Source organism: Cyprinus carpio, chromosome B5, assembly GCF_018340385.1.
Source record: "Cyprinus carpio isolate SPL01 chromosome B5, ASM1834038v1, whole genome shotgun sequence".
In the NCBI taxonomy this organism is placed as follows: Eukaryota; Metazoa; Chordata; class Actinopteri; order Cypriniformes; family Cyprinidae; genus Cyprinus; species Cyprinus carpio.
In genome coordinates, this window is record NC_056601.1 from 21,065,921 (window position 1) to 21,084,334 (window position 18,414).

Consider the following 18,414-nt stretch of genomic DNA (forward strand, 5'->3'; position numbering starts at 1 on the left):
GTGCCCTTGAGCAAAGCACTGAACCCCCAACTGCTCCCCGGGTGCCGCAGCATAAATGGCTGCCCACTGCTCCGGCCGGGTGTGTGTTCACGGTGTGTGTGTGTGTTCACTGCTGTGTACACTTTGGATGGGTTAAATGCAGAGCACGAATTCTGAGTATGGGTCACCATACTTGGCTGTATGTCACGTCACTTTAAGACTTTCACTTTTTTCACTTTTATTATTCACACCACAATAGTCAATATGTGCTTTTATAGAAATTATATATTATCTTGAATATGACAAATAAAACGGTCTCTTCGTTTTAAATGGATAGAAATATATTTAATTGAAAATAAATATTTAATGATCTGTAAGCATTTCACAGATTTCAGTGTACACTTATACTTATTATATAAAACTATACTGTCAGGAAAACATATTCATATATATAAATCAAATCTATATATTTATTTCAATTCAAAGGGATAGAAAAAACTGATAGAAAAAGATTAGACTTAAAGATTCCTTACCCTGTGCCCCCTATTAAGATTCTGGCTCCTTTTTAGTGGACAACATCTTTCAGTTTAAATGGCCATTAGTTTAGAATTGTCAGATAGCATGATGAACTAATTAGGGTTCCAATTCACCTTTCCAATTCATCCTGTTACTTGCACCCCTAATAACAAAATACCAACATCCAAGGCACTAAGACGTTGTCTGTTAAACACACAACACATTATACATGTCTCTAAGCTTGATAGGTCTACCACCATATACATAAATAACATTTTTTTGTTGTTGTTTTGTTTAACAGCCCTGTTGTTTTCAGTAAAAACAAATACTAATGTTGAATATCAGGTTTGTGCAACAATCAAAGTTTTAAATGAATAATTCAAGTCAGTCATATATACTGTATTTCCAATAGAGAAAACCTAATCGTCCACAGACATGACAGGATCTTGTTCTCATCACCAACTGATTGAACTCATTAAGTGTTTTCAGTCACTGTCTTTAATTTTAACATATGATTCACACATCTTACACTTCTGTGATTTGGCAATTCGGAAAGTGTCTTTTGAGGAAATGAGATATCTTCTTGGATTTTTGTTGTTGAAGCACAATAGTTCTCAAAGCAGTTCTTAGGGTTTATTAGTCATTCTTTACAGTAATCTAAGAAAAGTAGCAATGTAAGCACTATCTAGTTATAGTGTCTAGGCTGGGAAAGACCAAAGCAGTGAGGTATTCCCAATCTGCCCATTTGTTTTCTTAATTCACCTGTTTTCATAGCTAATAGTTATAAAGCTTCTCAGCTGCTACATTATATCAGGAGGAGATTGTATGAATGCAAGAAGATTGTGTAGTTATCATAAAATGATTTTAAATGAAGGATCAGTGGTTTGAATCTTACCTATCAGATAGGTCCTTCAAAGTATCTTGGAGAGGTGAGGTGTCCAAGTCGCAACATCTAACTACTGGGGTGCCTCAGGGCTCAGTTCTTGGACCACTTCTCTTCTATGTCTACATGGCTTTATTAGGTTCTGTCTTTCAGAAACATGGCTTTTCATACCACTGCTATGCTGATGACACTCAACTCTCCCTCTCATTCCATCCTGATGATCCGATGATAGCTGCTCGCATCTCAGATTGTCTAACAGACATTTCTTGCTGGATGAAGGACCATTACCTTCAACTCAACCTTGCCAAGACAGAACTGCTTATGGTTCCAGCAAACCCATAATTTCATCACAATTTCACCATCCAGTTAGGCACATCAACCATAACTCCTTCAAAAACAGCCAGAAACCTTGGAGTTATGATTGATGATCAGCTAACTTTCTCAGACCACATTGCTAAAACTGTTCGGTCCTGCAGATTTGCTTTATTCAACATCAAGAAGATCAGGCCCTTTCTTTCAGGACATGCTGCACAACTCCTTGTTCAAGCTCTTGTTCTGTCCAGGCTGGCCTATTGCAGTGCTCTCTTGGCAGGTCTTCCAACCAGTTCTATCAAACCTCTACAATTAATCAGAATGTGGCAGCAAGATAAATTTTTAATGAGCCGAAAAGAATACACGTCACACCTCTGTTTGTCAATTTGCACTGGCTACCAAAAGTTGCTTACATAAAATTCAAGGCATTGATGTTTGCCTACAAAACCACCACTGGCTCTGCACCCCTTTACCTAAATTCATTACTTCAGACTTATGTGCCCTCTAGATGCTTGCGTTCTGCAAATGAACGTCGCTGGATTGTGCCATCCCAAAGAAGCACAATGTCACTTTTACGGACTTTTAAATGAAATATTCCCTCCTGGTGGAATGACCTGCCCAACTCAATCCGAGTCCTTAGCCATCTTCAAGAATCGTCTTAAATCACACCTCTTCCATCTTTATTTGTCCCTCTAACTTTAGCACTCACTATTCTAATTCTATTCCTAAAAAAATAAAAATTCTAACTAGCTTTCTAATCTTTTTGTATTCTATCTGTTTTCTTTTCATTTATTATACAATTAACAAAAGCAACAAAAAAAAAAAAAGACCGCTAACACTAGCTTGCTCTATTCTTTTTTTCTATTCTATCTGTTTTTTTTTATTTATTATGTTATTTAAAATCCCTTGCTACATGTACTGCCTTTAAGCTAACTGAGACTTGTTATAGTAAAGTATGAGTTATATTACCCACACAAAGTCACATGAAAAATGAAAATGTTTGGGAGAAAAGGGAAATGAGAAGTTACAAGACAAACAGTCCAGACATCAAGAAAAACAGCAGAAGAAGGGTGTGTGTGTTTATGTATGGGAGTATGTCTAGTGTGGGTGAAGAAATGTCATGAAGGAATCATGCAGACCACGAGTCTTTCACAAATTTCTTAATTTCTTCCACATTTAATGGGACATCAATAATGACTCAGAGTCAAAATGTTTACTTTTTATTATCTTGTTAATGTGGTAACACGCCTTCTGAAAAATGTCACTATCACAGGGAATCTTATAAGGTGTTCATGAATAGCAGTATTTTTTAAATTATTTATTTATTATTATTTTTTGGTATCATTTTGCCTTGTATCTTACCTGAAAAGCTGAATATTACTTAAAATGACTGCTTATTTACAAACAAATAAATAGTTTGTATTTACAATATGGTAATTAATATAATAAAATATTAACTACAGTGACTGTAGTGTCTGATGCTAATGACCCTCAAATTATCCCCTTGTGAGGGACCCTCTTCCAAAAATATAAATGCAGCAATATAATTTGCAGAAAGACCTATGTGAGGAAAGAAATTTAATAGAAATTAAATGTGACCCTGGCTGCGTTACTGTTTTCTACTTAAAATCATCCTTCATAAGGTAAAGAACATTCTGTGAAAATATAACCTGGATATTTTTAATATTGACAGACTAAGGCAATGTCAAAAATTGAAATCATAGTGAAATTAATGGTTGAAATCAAACGTTGATGCTAGTTGTCTCATAATTAGATTTTGAGACTTTAGCCTGGATTTCACAGACAGGGTCACAAATAGTCTGCTTTTATATACTGTAGTTACTGTACTGAAGCCGATTTAAAAAAACTTTGTATTAAATGTTTTCTTTCTAGCTACAGTACTATTAGAGTTATGTTAAATGTATAGACCAGAATTCTATGTATGCAGTACTTTTCACACTAAATATCAGTCCAGAGCACTTGTTGAAAAGCTGCAGAACTTTTTTTTGCGTTTTGTGGTGTGTGGGTCATGTATGTCATCACAATTCTTCCAAACTCCCCTGTGAAACCTTCTATCTTTAGAAACTCTGTCACTATAGGAAAATTAATGTGAAAATGATAATTAAGCTTTTATAAAATGACTTAAGAAGCAGTGTGGTGTTTCATCAACATAAGAGTCATGTCTGCTTCCAACTAGCAATATTCAGTGATATACAAAGCAATTTGAAGTGATAAAAAAGAGGAATAAGTGATAAAAGGCCATGACCACTTGAAAAAGAGCTTGTTTTTACATTTACTTCCTTCTCTTTTTAAGAAAACAAGGACCTCTAAAGACAAAGATGTGAATGTGAGGAACTGCTCATAGAGAATGTCTGCATTAACTGTAAGCCAAGAACGACATAAACTATTAAAAAATATGTTTGTGTGTTGAAATATGCACATATTTATAACAAGATTTATAGATTCACAAAACATTTTATCTTAAGATTTAGCTAAGAGTTTTCTCTTAAAACTTATTCACAAAGCTGCTGAGACAAACTTTTACTAAGGAATAGAGAGAAGGGCGGGGTTGGCCTCGTTGCTATGGATGATGTTAGCATGCTTACTAACTATGCCCACAGTGATCGGCTGATTGTCTCTGTCAGAGATTTATTCATAGAAATATTGTAGAGTGCAATATTATGTTGCCATATTCAAATAAAGGTTTAAAAATAAAAAAGGTTAGTTGCCACATTCAAATAAAGATTTTAAAATGCAGGATAAGTGTAACTAATTAAACAAGTATGTTCAGCTTATTGGCAGCCTCTTACATGTATGCTTTTCATAATTAGTGAATATGCATATAAACAGCCTTTTAATTAAAAGAGTAGAATAATCATGGCTGATAATAATACATGCAAATGTAAAAAAAAAAAAAAAAATTGGATGCAAGAACAGCTGTTACTTCTTGCCCACACTCTCAGAAAAAAAGGTACAAAAGCTGTCACTGGGGCGGTACCTTTTCAAAAGGCACACCTTTGTACCTAAAGAGTCCATATTGGTACCTTAAAGGTACATATTAATAACTAAAAGGTACAAAAGTGTACCTTTTGAAAAGGTAATGCCCCAGTGACAGCTTTTGTAACTTTTTTTTCTGAGAGTGCAACAAGGATATAATCAAAGGAAAATTTGGAGTTGGGATAACCTCCAAAAAGATGATATCTTTTAAAAGGTCATTATCTTTAAATGTTTCTCAAATGTTTATGTTCCGAGACAGATTGCCAGCCATTTAGGATAGTTTGTGGTTTGATCTTAGTGACGTAGGAGTCCTCTTCACTACTTCTAACCTTTCACAGATTTAGGAGCTAGTTTTAGAGCTAAAACGCTTTGTGAAATACTCTTAGAGCAAAAATTTAGGAGTCCTAAATTTAGGATTGACATGCCCATTATTTTTAAGATTTTCTCTTAAATTGGCGAGTTATGAGCTACTTTTAGCCTTAAGATGTTTTGTGAATACAGGTTTTTTGAATTTTTAACTTTTAATTTTGTGAAAGTTTTAAAGGGATTGTTCACCCAAACATGAAAATCCTATCATCATTTAGTCACCCTCAAGTTGTTTCAATTCTGTATGAGTTTTTTTTCTTCTGCTGAACACAAAAAATAATATTTTAAAGAATTTGTGTAACCAAACAGTCTCTAGTCCCCACTGACTTCCATAGTATTTTTTTTTCATGCTATGGAAGACATTGGCTACCAGCAACAGTTTGATTACAAACATTTTTTAAAATATCATCTTTTGTGTTTAACAGAAGAAAGAAACGCATGCAGGTTTGGAACATCTTAAGGGTGAGTAAATGATGACAGAATTTCAGTTTTTGGGTGAACTACCCTATAACTCATTAAAAAAATTTTTTTTTTCTTTAGTATGTAATATTTTTATTGTTCAACTGATTTATTGTAATTTATTTTTCACATTGCCCCTTTAGCGACTGTCTAGAAAGAAACATTTCTGTAATCGTTTGTGTACCTTATATTGTGTATTCTGCAAAATAGTGTCTAGTGTAAAAAACATTCTTTATCATCCAAAATATGTTAATTATCACACATAAATAAAGTTTGATACACTTACTGTAAAATGTTAAACACATAATGAATTCTGGAGTTTCCCATCAGTATTTCATCATCAGGTTGTGATGACCAGGAGTGAAAAAGGAAGTGCTTGAGTGGTCGCCCCTCCCACTGTCATGGTCTATAATAACCACATAAACCAAAGGTGATCATAACAGCAAAGCAGACTCTCTTATAGCCCTTCACTTCGTGTTCAGACCTCTGTTGTGCAGGATGGCTCAATCTTATGTGCGACTCGTGGAACTGTTAGGCTTTGAGAAAAGATTCTTCCCCAGCCAGCACTATGTAAGTAAGCTGCTCCAAAATTGTGAAGTACAGAAAACAAGTTAAGTGTTTTGAAGGTTGTCAAGAATGTTTTATCTATAAGATATAGCAAAACGGTATCTTTTTCATTCCTTGTACTAAAGGTGTACATGCTCCTGGTTAAATGGAGTGATCAGTCTGAAAAGCTGGTGTACAGGCGCTATCCAGAAGTCCACACATTTCATGTAAGTCTCTTTTTCTATTCTCTACAAGTGAAAGTGTAATAGAGTGTTACATTTCCCTTTCCCTACTTGAATTCAATTGCAAGAATTTCCTGTATTTCTAGTCATGCTATGTCATATTTATATCAGTTGATTTTCTGTAATCTATAATCAGTTATTTTTTATTTTTGCAGAAAACTTTGAAGGAAATGTTCCCTATTGAGGCAGGAGAAATTGATGCAAAGGACAGAATCATTCCCACTTTACCAGGTAAAGGCTTTTGTGATTAAAGCACAAATCTTTGGCTCATTTGCCCCATTTTCAGAAAGGACAAAATGGCATATCATAAATGATTTACTAAGTTCTACAGACTTACGGCAAGCAATAAATGTGTCATCATAATGTGATAGTTTCATTTTTCAGACAATACAGAAATAGGCTTTGGTTCTCAATGTTCCTATGAGAAGAGGAAACACCTGCTTAATGTCAAGCATATCAGATATATCCGTTTATTTATTTAGAGATCATGAAAGGTGCCTGACACGTAATGTTAAAACATTTCTATTTGCATGTCATGCATTGACATGTCTTCTTGGTTTTTTTTTTTTGGTTTTTTTTGAATACGAGTTTCAGTTCTGCAGAAGATTTTTTTATGGGGGATAAGCTGTATTTTCTTTGGACTTTCCAGCATTTCAGGCAAGATAGAGATATTGTAACCATGAGGTTAATAGAGTGTGTGCAACATGACCATACCACAGTGTTAAATTTCTCACACTGTAACACTGATTTGTGACACAGTGTGTAGTGTAGTGGTAGCTTACATAACATACAAAATATAATATATAATATAAAAGAATTACAAAATGTGTCATATGCAGTATACACTGAGTCATTTAAATGGCAAAATAAATGCTGGAAGCATTAAGTCAAAAGAGTTTGTACAACATGACCATACCACCGAGTTGCCTGCATTAAGACAATACAAGTTCCATCTGATGATCTGTAATTAAATCTCTCCCAGCTCCTAAATGGCTCGACAATCAGAAAACAACAGAGACGAGGCAGGTGACTCTCGCTGAATACTTTCGTTCTCTTCTCAACTTGCCTCCGAAGATCTCCCGCTGTCAGATTGTACGTGACTTCTTCAAAATGCGGCCTGAAGATGAAACTCCACCAGCACCACATCCGTAAGTCTGTCAGAATAGTTAGCTAGAGCTGTGGCTTAGTGGTTATTCACATGCTCTTAACGCTTTAAGTTGTAGCGGTTATGACAGTACATGATGTTCACTGATCATGTCCCTACTATAAATTTAAAAAGGCCATAAAATAATCAGATGTGAAACTGCAGCTTTGCTTTTTTACTACAGAAAATTTCTTCTTTACTTTTAACTTTCTATAGATACAAAAGAAATGAGACATTCATTATGTCCACAAACAGAGCACGGAGCAACACCACATCAGGTAAGATCAAATTCTACTTTTGATATATATGCCTTATGCCATTTCCTGAAAGGTTTTATACAGTAGCTCTCGTTGTTTTTGCAGAGATCACAGGGCCTATCATGCTTGAGAGCTACAGAGTGATTGCAGACTACAGCAAGAGCTCAAAGTATGAGCTCTCTCTAAAGATGGGAGACATGGTGGACATCGTGGAAAAAAGCCCAAATGGTGAGCAGGATGTAAAATATGGCTGTACTAAAATATGTATTAGATTTTTTATGAACTATTTTAATCCAAAATACAATGACATTTAAATTGTAAGTTATATACAATAATAAAATTAGTATATACATTATAAAGAAATATTAATACTTTTATACTTATATAATCAGCAAGAACAAGATTAATTTGATCAAAAGTGACAGTAAAAATATTTATACAAAATGTTTGCTATATATATAATATATATATATTTGCCACAAAAATATTAAGCAGAACAGTTTTCAACATTGATCATGATAAAAAATGTTTTTAGATTGGCCATCACAGGAATAAATTTCACTTCAAAATATAAGAAAATGTATTTATTTATTTATTATTATTATTGTAATGTATTTTTTATCAAATAAATACAGCCTTGGTGAGCACAAGAGACTCCTTTCAAAACTTTTTTAAGAAATCTTATACCAAACCCAATCTTGTGAACAGTAGTGTATAATATTTAATATATATGTTAAATTACTTACTAATACTCAGGTATTAATCTTCCCACATTTTCACATATTAGTAAAGGGAAACGCGGATCTGAATTGTGATGTGATCTGATGTTTACAGGCTGGTGGTTTTGTCAGTGTGAGTCCAGGAGAGGCTGGGTGCCAGCTTCATATTTAGAGCCTCCTGATGGAGCAGATGAATCAGATGAACCAGAGCCGAATTATGCAGGTTAGTGTGTTTTGCTGTGTTTACTGCCACTGATTTGAGACCCAAAACACTATTTTGGGAGTGATTAATTATGCTGTTTGTATTGTACTGATGATATTTACCCACAACAGGAGAGCTCTACAGAACCACTAAAGGGTATAAAGCTGTTGAAGAGGATGAGTTGACTCTTGAGGCAGGAGAGACGATCGAGGTCATCCATAAACTTCTTGATGGGTGGTGGGTGGTCAGGTATGAGTCAGCCTCTCTAAATTTAACTTGCTGGTGTTTTGAAACAATCGAAATGCTTGCAGTAATATGATGAGTCACAACTGAATCAGATTCCCAAATGTCTTATACAGGAAAGGAGAAGATACGGGGTTCTACCCATCTATGTTCCTGTGCAGGACGGGAGAGAGGAAAGAGGTGGATGCGGAGAAGGATGTGGTCAGAAGAGCAACACCACCACCCAGAAGGTAGAGCAATACGTCTCTGGTTGGTTGGTCAGAATTTACAAAATATCAGATTAAAACTTTTATTTATTTATTTTTTATTTTGTCCAACAGGTCTACTATACGCAATGCCCACAGCATCCACCCTAAGGGACAGCAGCGAATCAGTCAGGAGAGCTATCGAAGACAGAGTCGACGCTTCTTACAGCAGCGAGGAAGACTAAACTCCCAATCCAGGAATGTGACACGATCTCCGCTGCAGGAGAGGAAGACAAACAGAGGTGTGCATTCTCCGTAAAGAAACATAGTGCCTTATAGTAGGATATAGCAGACAGATAAAAAAAGATATATTTATGCAAATATTTTTTTTATTATATTTTTTGCTTATATATGAACAATAATATATCTAGCAATGATATAGATAGATTTTTGTGTACTGATTGCAGGATTTAGTAATTCTATAATTACATTTACATAATTATTTCCTCACATAGTAACTGTTCCATTCGTCTCTTTATGTGGTAACATTAATGCATTGTCAAATATGTATCTCTGGTTGACAAAGGTTTTGAAAAGATCAGTTTTACAGACAAGGATATATATATATATATATATATATATATATATATATATTGCTTGAAATTTATTCTGTTTGTGTTTATGTAGAGAACATCGTAAAATCAGGCTCTCCTCAAGCGGAAGATCCCGATAAAAGCATTCCAGTCATTCCTCCTCGGCCCAGTCCTCAGCTCATTCTGGAGCGCTGCACTGAGAACACATGCAAGAGAATCAGCATCCAATGGGCCAACTGAAGTGATGATGTGTTCAGTCTTGACGTGAATCTGTGTTAAAAATGGTCCCAGGCATTCAGATACTTGTTTATACAGAACCTGTTATAAGCTATGTAAGAGATTTTATACATGTAACGTTTATATTCCAGAATGCATTTTTATGACTTGCTGTGTTTGTAACTATTCTTGATGTTTTTGTAAACTGACAAATAAGTAAATAAATAATAATTTGCAAATCAAATGCATGGTGATATGATGTCAAGAAGAAATTCCATTGGTGCTGGGAGATGGTCAGTTGATAATATAGTAGCTTACATGATTAACATATTTATATGCTATAACTTCCTATAAAAAAGTTACCACATGCCATGGTAGCCTACTACCAAAGTTCCTGTCCAAAAACCCTCGGCAGTGCCATGGATCGTTTGGTATTTCTAGTAACGTACTTTTGCTAAACTTGTCTTTGTGTACAGGAACAAAATGAACGAAAAACATAAGTTACTCTAATATAATTGAGAACACAGGACACGTCCGTCCCCTGTCGGTTACTGCGACAATTACTTCACTAGTGTGTGTCCAAGAGTGAGCACAGTGGAAACAGCAGAGAAGAGACTATTTAAGACGATTAAGATTAGGACACAGAAAAGTAGTAAATAGTACGCTGTATATGACAGGGAAACACCCAACAGGACTTTGTGATCAGTGCCAAATACCTGAGAATGCAGAACATTTTCTTGTGTATTGCACAAAATCTGAAATTCAAAGGATGATCTCGGTAAAAGACATGTCGGAAATAGGATTAACTGGAAGTGGATTCAAGAACATAACTGGAATCCAGTAGGAGCGGACACGGAATTAAATATTTGATTTAATATCAAGAATATTTTAAAATAAGATGCTGTGCATGGGAAGTAACTAGCTCCAGGCGATGGCGGTAACGCAGCACCAAGGATGCACGCTGCCGTTAAAACCAAAAGAAGAAGTGGTTCGTGTGTACGTTATGCGTCACACGTCGTACGTCACCGTTCATACGGTGAGCTGTCATGGCTGCCTCCGTAGAAAACATGTCTGAGCAGCATAAAACACAGAGTAGACGAATTTCACATTACATTACTGTGTGCGTTTCATCTCAGCCGTCGAGCCAGTTTGGAGAGTCGCAGATATGCTCATGTGTCAATCATATTATATGACAGGAAGTATTTGAAGCGGTGTGTCAAATAAATTATAGAGGATTTTTCGATCATTGAGCGTGAGTATTGAGTTCACCTCCAAACAAAATAGAGTACAGAATGCTCCGGTATTATATACTTTATATATTTCATATACATATTCATGGAATATGGTGTTTACACCTGTGACCAAAAGTCATGCTAATATTACTTTGTAAATGCGACCATAATTATGTATTTATTGCTTTTACAAGCTGCTCCAAGGTACTCAAGAGAATACCAGATGAAGAACTACCACGATGAATGCTACTGTGCATTAATAAATAAGAAATTAATTTAAAATCATGCTTATGCCATGGTATTTCATGTTAGTGTTGGATAATCCTCTTCAGTATTGGTATAAAGTATATCAGAGATTATGTTGGAATTTTGTTTTATGCAGGTGACTGTCATAATGGCTTTAGTCAGCCTTCGCTCCTGTGTCCGTTGTGCTTTTCACCTGGGTCTCCGTGCGTATGCCACTCGTCCAGTTGGCACCCCAAGAAAGCGGGAGCAGCAAGATGACACCCCCGTGTTCCAGTATGTGGGGCAACACAGGAAGCCCCAAGGGAAGGTGTTTGTGTGGGGCTTCAGCTACACTGGAGCTTTAGGGATCCCTAGCTTTGTAGTGCCGGACAGTGGAAGAAAAAAGCCCAGGAAGTACCAGCTCACACCTTACCGCCTGGATACTGAACAGAAGGTGAAGTTCTACCCAAACTTAAACAAAAAAGTACCAAAAAATGAGAGAAATGTCATAAACATTTTAAACAGTGCTGTTCAAAAGTTTAGGGTTGTTAATATTTATTTACTGTTTTGAAGAAGTCTTATATATCAGCCTTTTTTTGGTTAAAAATACAATAAAAACAGCATTATTATGAAATATTATTACAATTTAAAATAACAGTTCTCTATTTTAATATATTTTAAAGCGTAATACATTCCTGTGATGGCAAAGCTGAATTTTCAGCAGCCATTACTCCAGTCTTTAGTGTCACATGACCCTTAAGAAATTAATCTAATATGCTGTTTTTTTAAAACATTATCATTAAAGTATTGCTTAATATGTTTGTGGAAACGGTGATGTGTTTTATAGAATTCTTTAATGAATAGAAAGTTAATTATTTGAAATCTTTTGTATCATTCTAAATGTTTTTACTGTCACTTTTGATCAATATAATGTGACCTGGCGGAATAAAAATGAAAAGTTTTTTTTTGAATGGTCGTATATGTTATGTTTGTATTCTGGTAGATTTCCTCAGCAGCCTGTGGATATGGCTTCACCTTATTGGCATCTAATAGCAGAGATCTGACCAAATTGTGGGGCATGGGCCTTAACAGAGACTCCCAGCTGGGCTTTCAACGTACTCAACACGACCGACGTAAGAAACCCCAAAATACCATTGCACTCTCCTGTCCGTTACTCATATGCTCACGGTAAAGCATTTCCAACAGTGGTTTGAAATAATTACCAAATTAATTGCAAGGTACTTTAAAAAACACTGCAGTTTCGTTTTTGTTGGGGAAGTAGGGTTTTTACAGTACAATTTTTCTTCTCTGTTCTTCTCTGATGGTAGCTAATGTGAAAGTGTTCTTCAGCACTTCCTATTGAACATGCCATGGGAAGATTCATGTAGTGGCCGTCGATGATCTACTCAGTTCCTCTTTAAAGGAATCAGCTGCCAACCGAATCTACTGGCACCATTACAACTAAAACCAAACCAAACAACCTTTTCCTCAAGCACATTCCTAAATCAGCTGCTCTGTCTTGTGTTTGCAGATAAGAGTTACGACTATGTCCTGGAAGCGTCTCCGGTGTCTCTTCCGCTGGTGAACCCTCAGGAGACACGAGTGCTGCAGGTCTCATGTGGACGTGCTCACTCATTAGTGCTCACAGACTCTGAGGGAGGTCAGCAAACACACCTTTCTGCCATTTATTAGCATTTTAGAGAGCCTTTCTGTAGCATGAGGTCTTCTCAAAGTGATTAAAGTTGTATTTATAGGTGCTCAGATTCTATATAAAGTAAATCGATTTCAAATGCTCTGCTGTGATGAGTCCTTCATGTCTCTCTTTCTCTCTCATTAGTTTTCAGCATGGGTAATAATGCTTATGGGAAGTGTGGGAGGAAGATTGTGGAGGATGAAGTGTACAGGTTTGTCCTTCAGCAGTATAAGTCCAGTATTTTTCACCAAAGGACTCTATTTCACATTATGTTGTGGTGGCTAAACCAAAAGAATTTCTTTCCCTGTATCCCGTTAGCTTTATATTTGAACTGCTGTTTATGTGTTTTATTTCAGTAGTTGCTTGGAGTGAAATGATTATTCAGCATGACGGGGAAATGCTGTTTTTGTGGGTTTATGATTTGAGCAGTAACATTAGAGGCAATGCTATCAACTCAAATACTAACCATTTTATCCAAGAAGAGCATGATATGTACTCTGGTTTCATTTGCCAATAATCTTTCTGAGCATGAAGCATAAGCTGCTTCTGTTGAAATGTTATTATTCTTCTGTTTCCTGCAGTGGCAGTCATGCTGTTCACAAGATTGAGGGCTTTGACAGTCGAGTCACCCAGGTATGTGATGACATTTAGTACTTTAGCATGATACAGTACATTGATGAATTCATAGTTGATGGTAAATGTAACAATATCAACATCTAAATATATTTCCTACAGACCCAACATTCTTAGTAGTTCTAATAATTCCTAATCTAGTTTTCTACTTGCATTCTTTTGATGGAAATTCACAGGTATAAAATTTGAATCTCAGAAGTCTTATTGTGTCATTTCACCCCAAGATCAAAAGAAATAATTACCCTATAAAAATGTGGGGTTATATTCAAACACAATTAAGCAGTTTCAACTAGATAATAAATGTTTCTTGAGCAGAAAGGCAGCATATTAAAATGGTTTCTGAAGACTGAAGTAATAGCTGCTGGAAATTCAGCTTTGCCATCACAAAAAAAAAAAAAATGTTAAATATATTATTTAATTAGAAAACAGCTATGGTATTAAAATTAAGTACATTTGTCAAAAAACATTAGATAGTGTACCATATCATACATTTTGTATTACATTTATTTATTTGAGTAATTTTTTTTATTATATTTTTAGGAAAATGAACGGGATGACTTTGAGTAGATTACATGTATTTCCTAGCATTAGGATAATGAGAATTTGGGGTTAAATGTGTTTAATTACTTTAAATAATTACCATGAAAATAATGTCACAATTCAAAAGTCTTTAAAGTCTTAATAAGCTTAATTTTCTTTATTCAAAATATGATTTATTGCATTTATTCAATAAAAAATGTTATTTTCTTTTTGGAATTTGGGCTGAAATATTACCTGGTCTCACTCCTTCTGTCCTGCTCCTCTCGTCCTGTAGGTGGCTTGTGGGCAGGATCACAGTCTGTTTCTAACAGACAGAGGCTCAGTGTTTGCCTGTGGGTGGGGTGCAGATGGACAAACAGGTTCGTTTCACCATCCGTCCGTCATTATCTTTGTCTCTTTTCTCTCAGTCCCTCTTTTTTGTTCAACTCCATTATGAAACCCAACTCTAGACATTTTCCAAAAACTGCATCCAGACAAACTCGGTGACTCATGGCTTATTCTTGTACACATCAGACCATGTGACCCTTCCCTCAGGATTAATGTCTCTGGTATGTATTTTGGTCTGGGCCATCACAACAAGGCCTCCTGTCCAGTACCCATCGGAGGAGATCTGGCTGGGGTTAAAGTTCAGCAGGTGGCCTCATATGGAGACTGTAGTTTGGCCGTGTCCAGAGACGGGCAGGTTTTTGGTTGGGGAAACTCAGAGTACCTGCAGCTGGCCTCTGTCACTGAGGCCACACAGGTGAAGAGCACAACTGGCAAACAAATACCAGTGATTGTTCACCATCATAAAAGCAACACTTAAGGATTTTTATATGAAAAAAGTAGTCAAAGTGCAACAATGACAGGCTGAGCAGCTCATTTGCAAAATCTGATTTTCAGATTAGCTCTCCACGGCTGCTGGCCCTGAAGGGTGTGGGTCGAGTCAGACAGGCGGCATGCGGAGGAACACAGGTGGCTGTACTGAACGGTAAGATTACACTCTTATTCAGGCAAACAACTCTTTAAGAGTTTGCTGGAACAATTCAATGCACTTAAAAAAATGACCTAAAATACTATGGTGCTCTCTGAAGTACAATGAAAATTGTTCTTGAATATGGTAAATAGCACAATTAAATATTTTGTTACGTACTTTGACTAAACAAAAATGATAAATGTTGCCATAGCAACTAGCTAAAATAAGTTAAAATTTTATTTTATTTTAAGTGATGAAAATGTTTTGTTCTGGTTGTAGCTAACAATAATAACCCCAATGCTATATAATATAATATGCTAGGTTTTGCCACCTCATAGTTTGTTTCCCAGACTGGGCTTTGTAAGTTGATCAAAAACTAATTTTTTATTTAAATCATAAATATATCAAATCATTTTGAAATAAAAACAATCAAAACACTAACCAAAAGAAGCTGAAATATTCTGTGTTGTCTGGCATGTCATGGTAGCAGTTAGTAAAGAGAACTCTGAGCATGAACGTGTTGTGTTCCTCAACTGTAAGTTGCTTTAGATAAAAGTGTCTGCTAAATGAATAAATGTAAATGTAAATTAAAAAATCTCAGGGGATGATTTAAGTATATATTTTCAAAGGGATAAATGTAAACCTGGTTTATTTTAGCTTTAAATTTTAAGTTTAGTTTATATAAATAATGTACAAAATATATTTAATATCAATACAGTAACATGGTTATATATTCAAATATGTTTTCTTCCAAACCTAGTCTTTTCATTGTAAATCATTGTACTTTAGTACCTTACCAACACACACACTTTACATGGTTACATGGTTTGTCATTATCATAATTTAAAATGCTCATTGGATTTTAATATTTGAATGCATAATTTTTGAACCAGCTATACAACTGTTGAAAATCATAAATTGTTGCAATGTTTGTTATGTAAATTAAATAACTCAATCTCTGTAGAGGAAGGAGAGGTGTTTGTTTGGGGTTTTGGAATCCTGGGAAAAGGCCCGAAACTTTCCGAGTCTGCTATCCCAGAAAGAGTGCCAGCCACGTTTTTTGGGAGGTCAGAGTTCAACCCTACAGTGAAGGTCTCGTCCATCCACTGTGGACTCAATCACTTTGCAGCTATCACAGGTAATCTACAGTCAAAACGTTATTACTTTGCATGTACATTCACTCAGGATATTAAAAATGTTGTTGTATTGACTAAGATTATGAGATTCTCCTGAAGTGATTTTAAATGTGCTCTCATGCAGGATACTGTTAAAACACCTGCTACAAATGCTTGCATAACCATGGTGGTATTAAATCCAGTCTGCTTCCTGGCTAACATCCATGTAAATAGATGGCTGAGTTATTTGCTACATGAATATTGTTTTCAGATCGAGGTGAGCTGTTTGTTTGGGGGAAGAATGTGAGAGGATGTCTCGGTATTGGAAAACACGATGACCAGTATTTTCCATGGAGGGTAAGAAACCAAAAACAGTGCATTCTGTCTTTTAACATGAAAAAGTGTAGATTGCTTGGATAGCTTGGGGTGCCAATCGATTTTTTTGACTAAAATAATTACATAAAATGCTGTTTAATTATTCTAATGAATCACAGCTAATCACAAAGATCGAAATTTGCTTAGAAAAGCTCCCAGTGAACAATTTCAACACGTTGCATTAGGTGAAATCATTGAATAGACAAAAACATATACTTTGTGAATTGTAGTAAATTAACATGTTAAATTAACAGAACTATATGCAGTAGACATTAGTTGTTAATCGGTTTTCTTTATGCTAATGCTTGCCAATTTTTCTAGGTGACAGTGCCAGGCCACGTGACGGATGTTGCCTGCGGTGTTGACCACATGGTGGCGCTGGTCAGATCAATCATATGAGACTGTCAAGGCAAATTCGTACTATTATTTCAGGCACTTTAGCGAACACCATCAGAATGCCACGTTTCATTATTTCTTCAGAACCTTTGGACTTGTTACAGGCCTTCACTAAGGAGTCTTCCTGTCACACTGCATCAAGCCAAGGCTGTACTAAATGTAACAAGGAAATGCGACACCTCCTCTGCTGTTGACAGTGCTGACCTCAAAAATAGACATGAGTCTAACTGCTAAATAACTCAAGACCTCTTAATGAGTCTTATGTTGGCTACTTGGAAATTTTGGAAGTTAATTATATATTGTTATCACCCGAGGTGGACACTGTGTGTTCAAAGAGACATTATCTGTGCTGTTTCAGTATCTGCTTTTCTTGTTAAAAATCACACTGAATTGTCAATAGGCAAAAAACTGGATCTAAAAACTGTACAGCTACATGATAAGTATATTTAAATTAAAATGCATCTGGCTTTACTGTGTTGTGGCAGAGGTTTTTGGCAAAGCACTACCCATCTTTTTAAAACTGTTACAATTTTTGAGTAATGAATAATCTTTTCATGCCTTTTTGTGATTACTGTATAAGAAAAAACAAACAACCTATATATGACCCTGGACTACAAAACCAGTCTTAAGTTGGATGGGTATATTTGTAGCAATAGCCTGTCATTACATTGACAAAATTTTACATTTTTATTTTTATTCCAAAAATCATTAGGATACTAAGTAAAGATCATGTTCCATGAAGATATTTTGTAAATTTCCTACCATAAATATATAAAAACTTAATTTTTAATTAGTAATATGCATTGCTAAGAACTTCATTTGGACAGGTTTAAAGGAGATTTTCTCTTTTTTTGTATCCTCAGTATTCCAGATTTTTTAATATTTTTCTCCTAACAAACCATGCATCAATGGAAAGCTTATATAATCACCTTTTAGTTGATGTATAAATCTAAATTTTAAAAAATTGACCCTTATGACTGGTTTTGTGGTCCAGGGTCATGTAGAATATATGGATCACATATATTATAAAATTATTAAAACTTTGATTCATAAGTTTGCTAAATAAGAACAATGAACTTTCAACTATCTCAAAGAACAACTGTGGCTTACCAGTTTTATGTTAATTGAGCAATTACTAGATGATTAAATATTTTAGAGCATAACAGATTAAATATAAATAAAATATTCTAAAGGATGTTTGTTTCCAGGCCTAAAAAAAATCATTTATATTATATATAAATTCATTGCTTTCAGGTGGCTGCAAAAATGTATAAATGTAAAGGAGAAGCAACTTATAAAGAATCATTTTAAAAGTATGTTTTTGGAGGCCTTAATTGAAGACATGCAAAAACAGACTTGGTCTTAAGCCACTTCAGGGATAGAAAATGTAA

The 18,414-nt window shown here is 35.3% G+C and overlaps 2 protein-coding genes across 2 annotated transcripts; both read left to right on the plus strand.

Moving 5' to 3' along the window:
• The first annotated feature begins 5,923 nt into the window (after positions 1-5,923).
• Positions 5,924-10,103, plus strand: LOC109066874 (neutrophil cytosolic factor 1-like). Its single transcript, XM_042724894.1, has 11 exons — positions 5,924-6,082; positions 6,205-6,285; positions 6,456-6,531; positions 7,283-7,448; positions 7,661-7,722; positions 7,807-7,929; positions 8,536-8,643; positions 8,754-8,871; positions 8,982-9,095; positions 9,186-9,352; positions 9,738-10,103. Exons 1-11 carry the CDS (start codon positions 6,011-6,013, stop codon positions 9,881-9,883), a joined length of 1,233 nt encoding a protein of 410 aa, XP_042580828.1. The 5' UTR covers positions 5,924-6,010; the 3' UTR covers positions 9,884-10,103.
• A 779-nt stretch (positions 10,104-10,882) lies between these two features.
• Positions 10,883-17,494, plus strand: LOC109066873 (RCC1-like G exchanging factor-like protein). Its single transcript, XM_019083882.2, has 12 exons — positions 10,883-11,111; positions 11,474-11,770; positions 12,320-12,449; positions 12,848-12,976; positions 13,154-13,220; positions 13,591-13,642; positions 14,457-14,541; positions 14,743-14,924; positions 15,065-15,152; positions 16,102-16,275; positions 16,524-16,609; positions 16,949-17,494. The coding sequence occupies exons 2-12, from the start codon at positions 11,486-11,488 to the stop codon at positions 17,024-17,026; spliced, it is 1,356 nt and encodes a 451-aa protein (XP_018939427.2). The 5' UTR covers positions 10,883-11,111; positions 11,474-11,485; the 3' UTR covers positions 17,027-17,494.
• Positions 17,495-18,414: the final 920 nt, after the last annotated feature.

Bases quoted from the DNA above. Each gene is read 5' to 3' on its own strand.
- LOC109066873 (XM_019083882.2), top strand. From the start codon at position 11,486: ATGGCTTTAGTCAGCCTTCGCTCCTGTGTCCGTTGTGCTTTTCACCTG. The intron at 12,450-12,847 runs GTAAGAAACCCC...TTGTGTTTGCAG, and splicing joins ACGTACTCAACACGACCGAC to ATAAGAGTTACGACTATGTC. The intron at 14,925-15,064 runs GTGAAGAGCACA...TCTGATTTTCAG, and splicing joins CTGTCACTGAGGCCACACAG to ATTAGCTCTCCACGGCTGCT.
- LOC109066874 (XM_042724894.1), top strand. From the start codon at position 6,011: ATGGCTCAATCTTATGTGCGACTCGTGGAACTGTTAGGCTTTGAGAAA. The intron at 8,644-8,753 runs GTTAGTGTGTTT...TACCCACAACAG, and splicing joins ACCAGAGCCGAATTATGCAG to GAGAGCTCTACAGAACCACT. The intron at 8,872-8,981 runs GTATGAGTCAGC...TGTCTTATACAG, and splicing joins GATGGGTGGTGGGTGGTCAG to GAAAGGAGAAGATACGGGGT.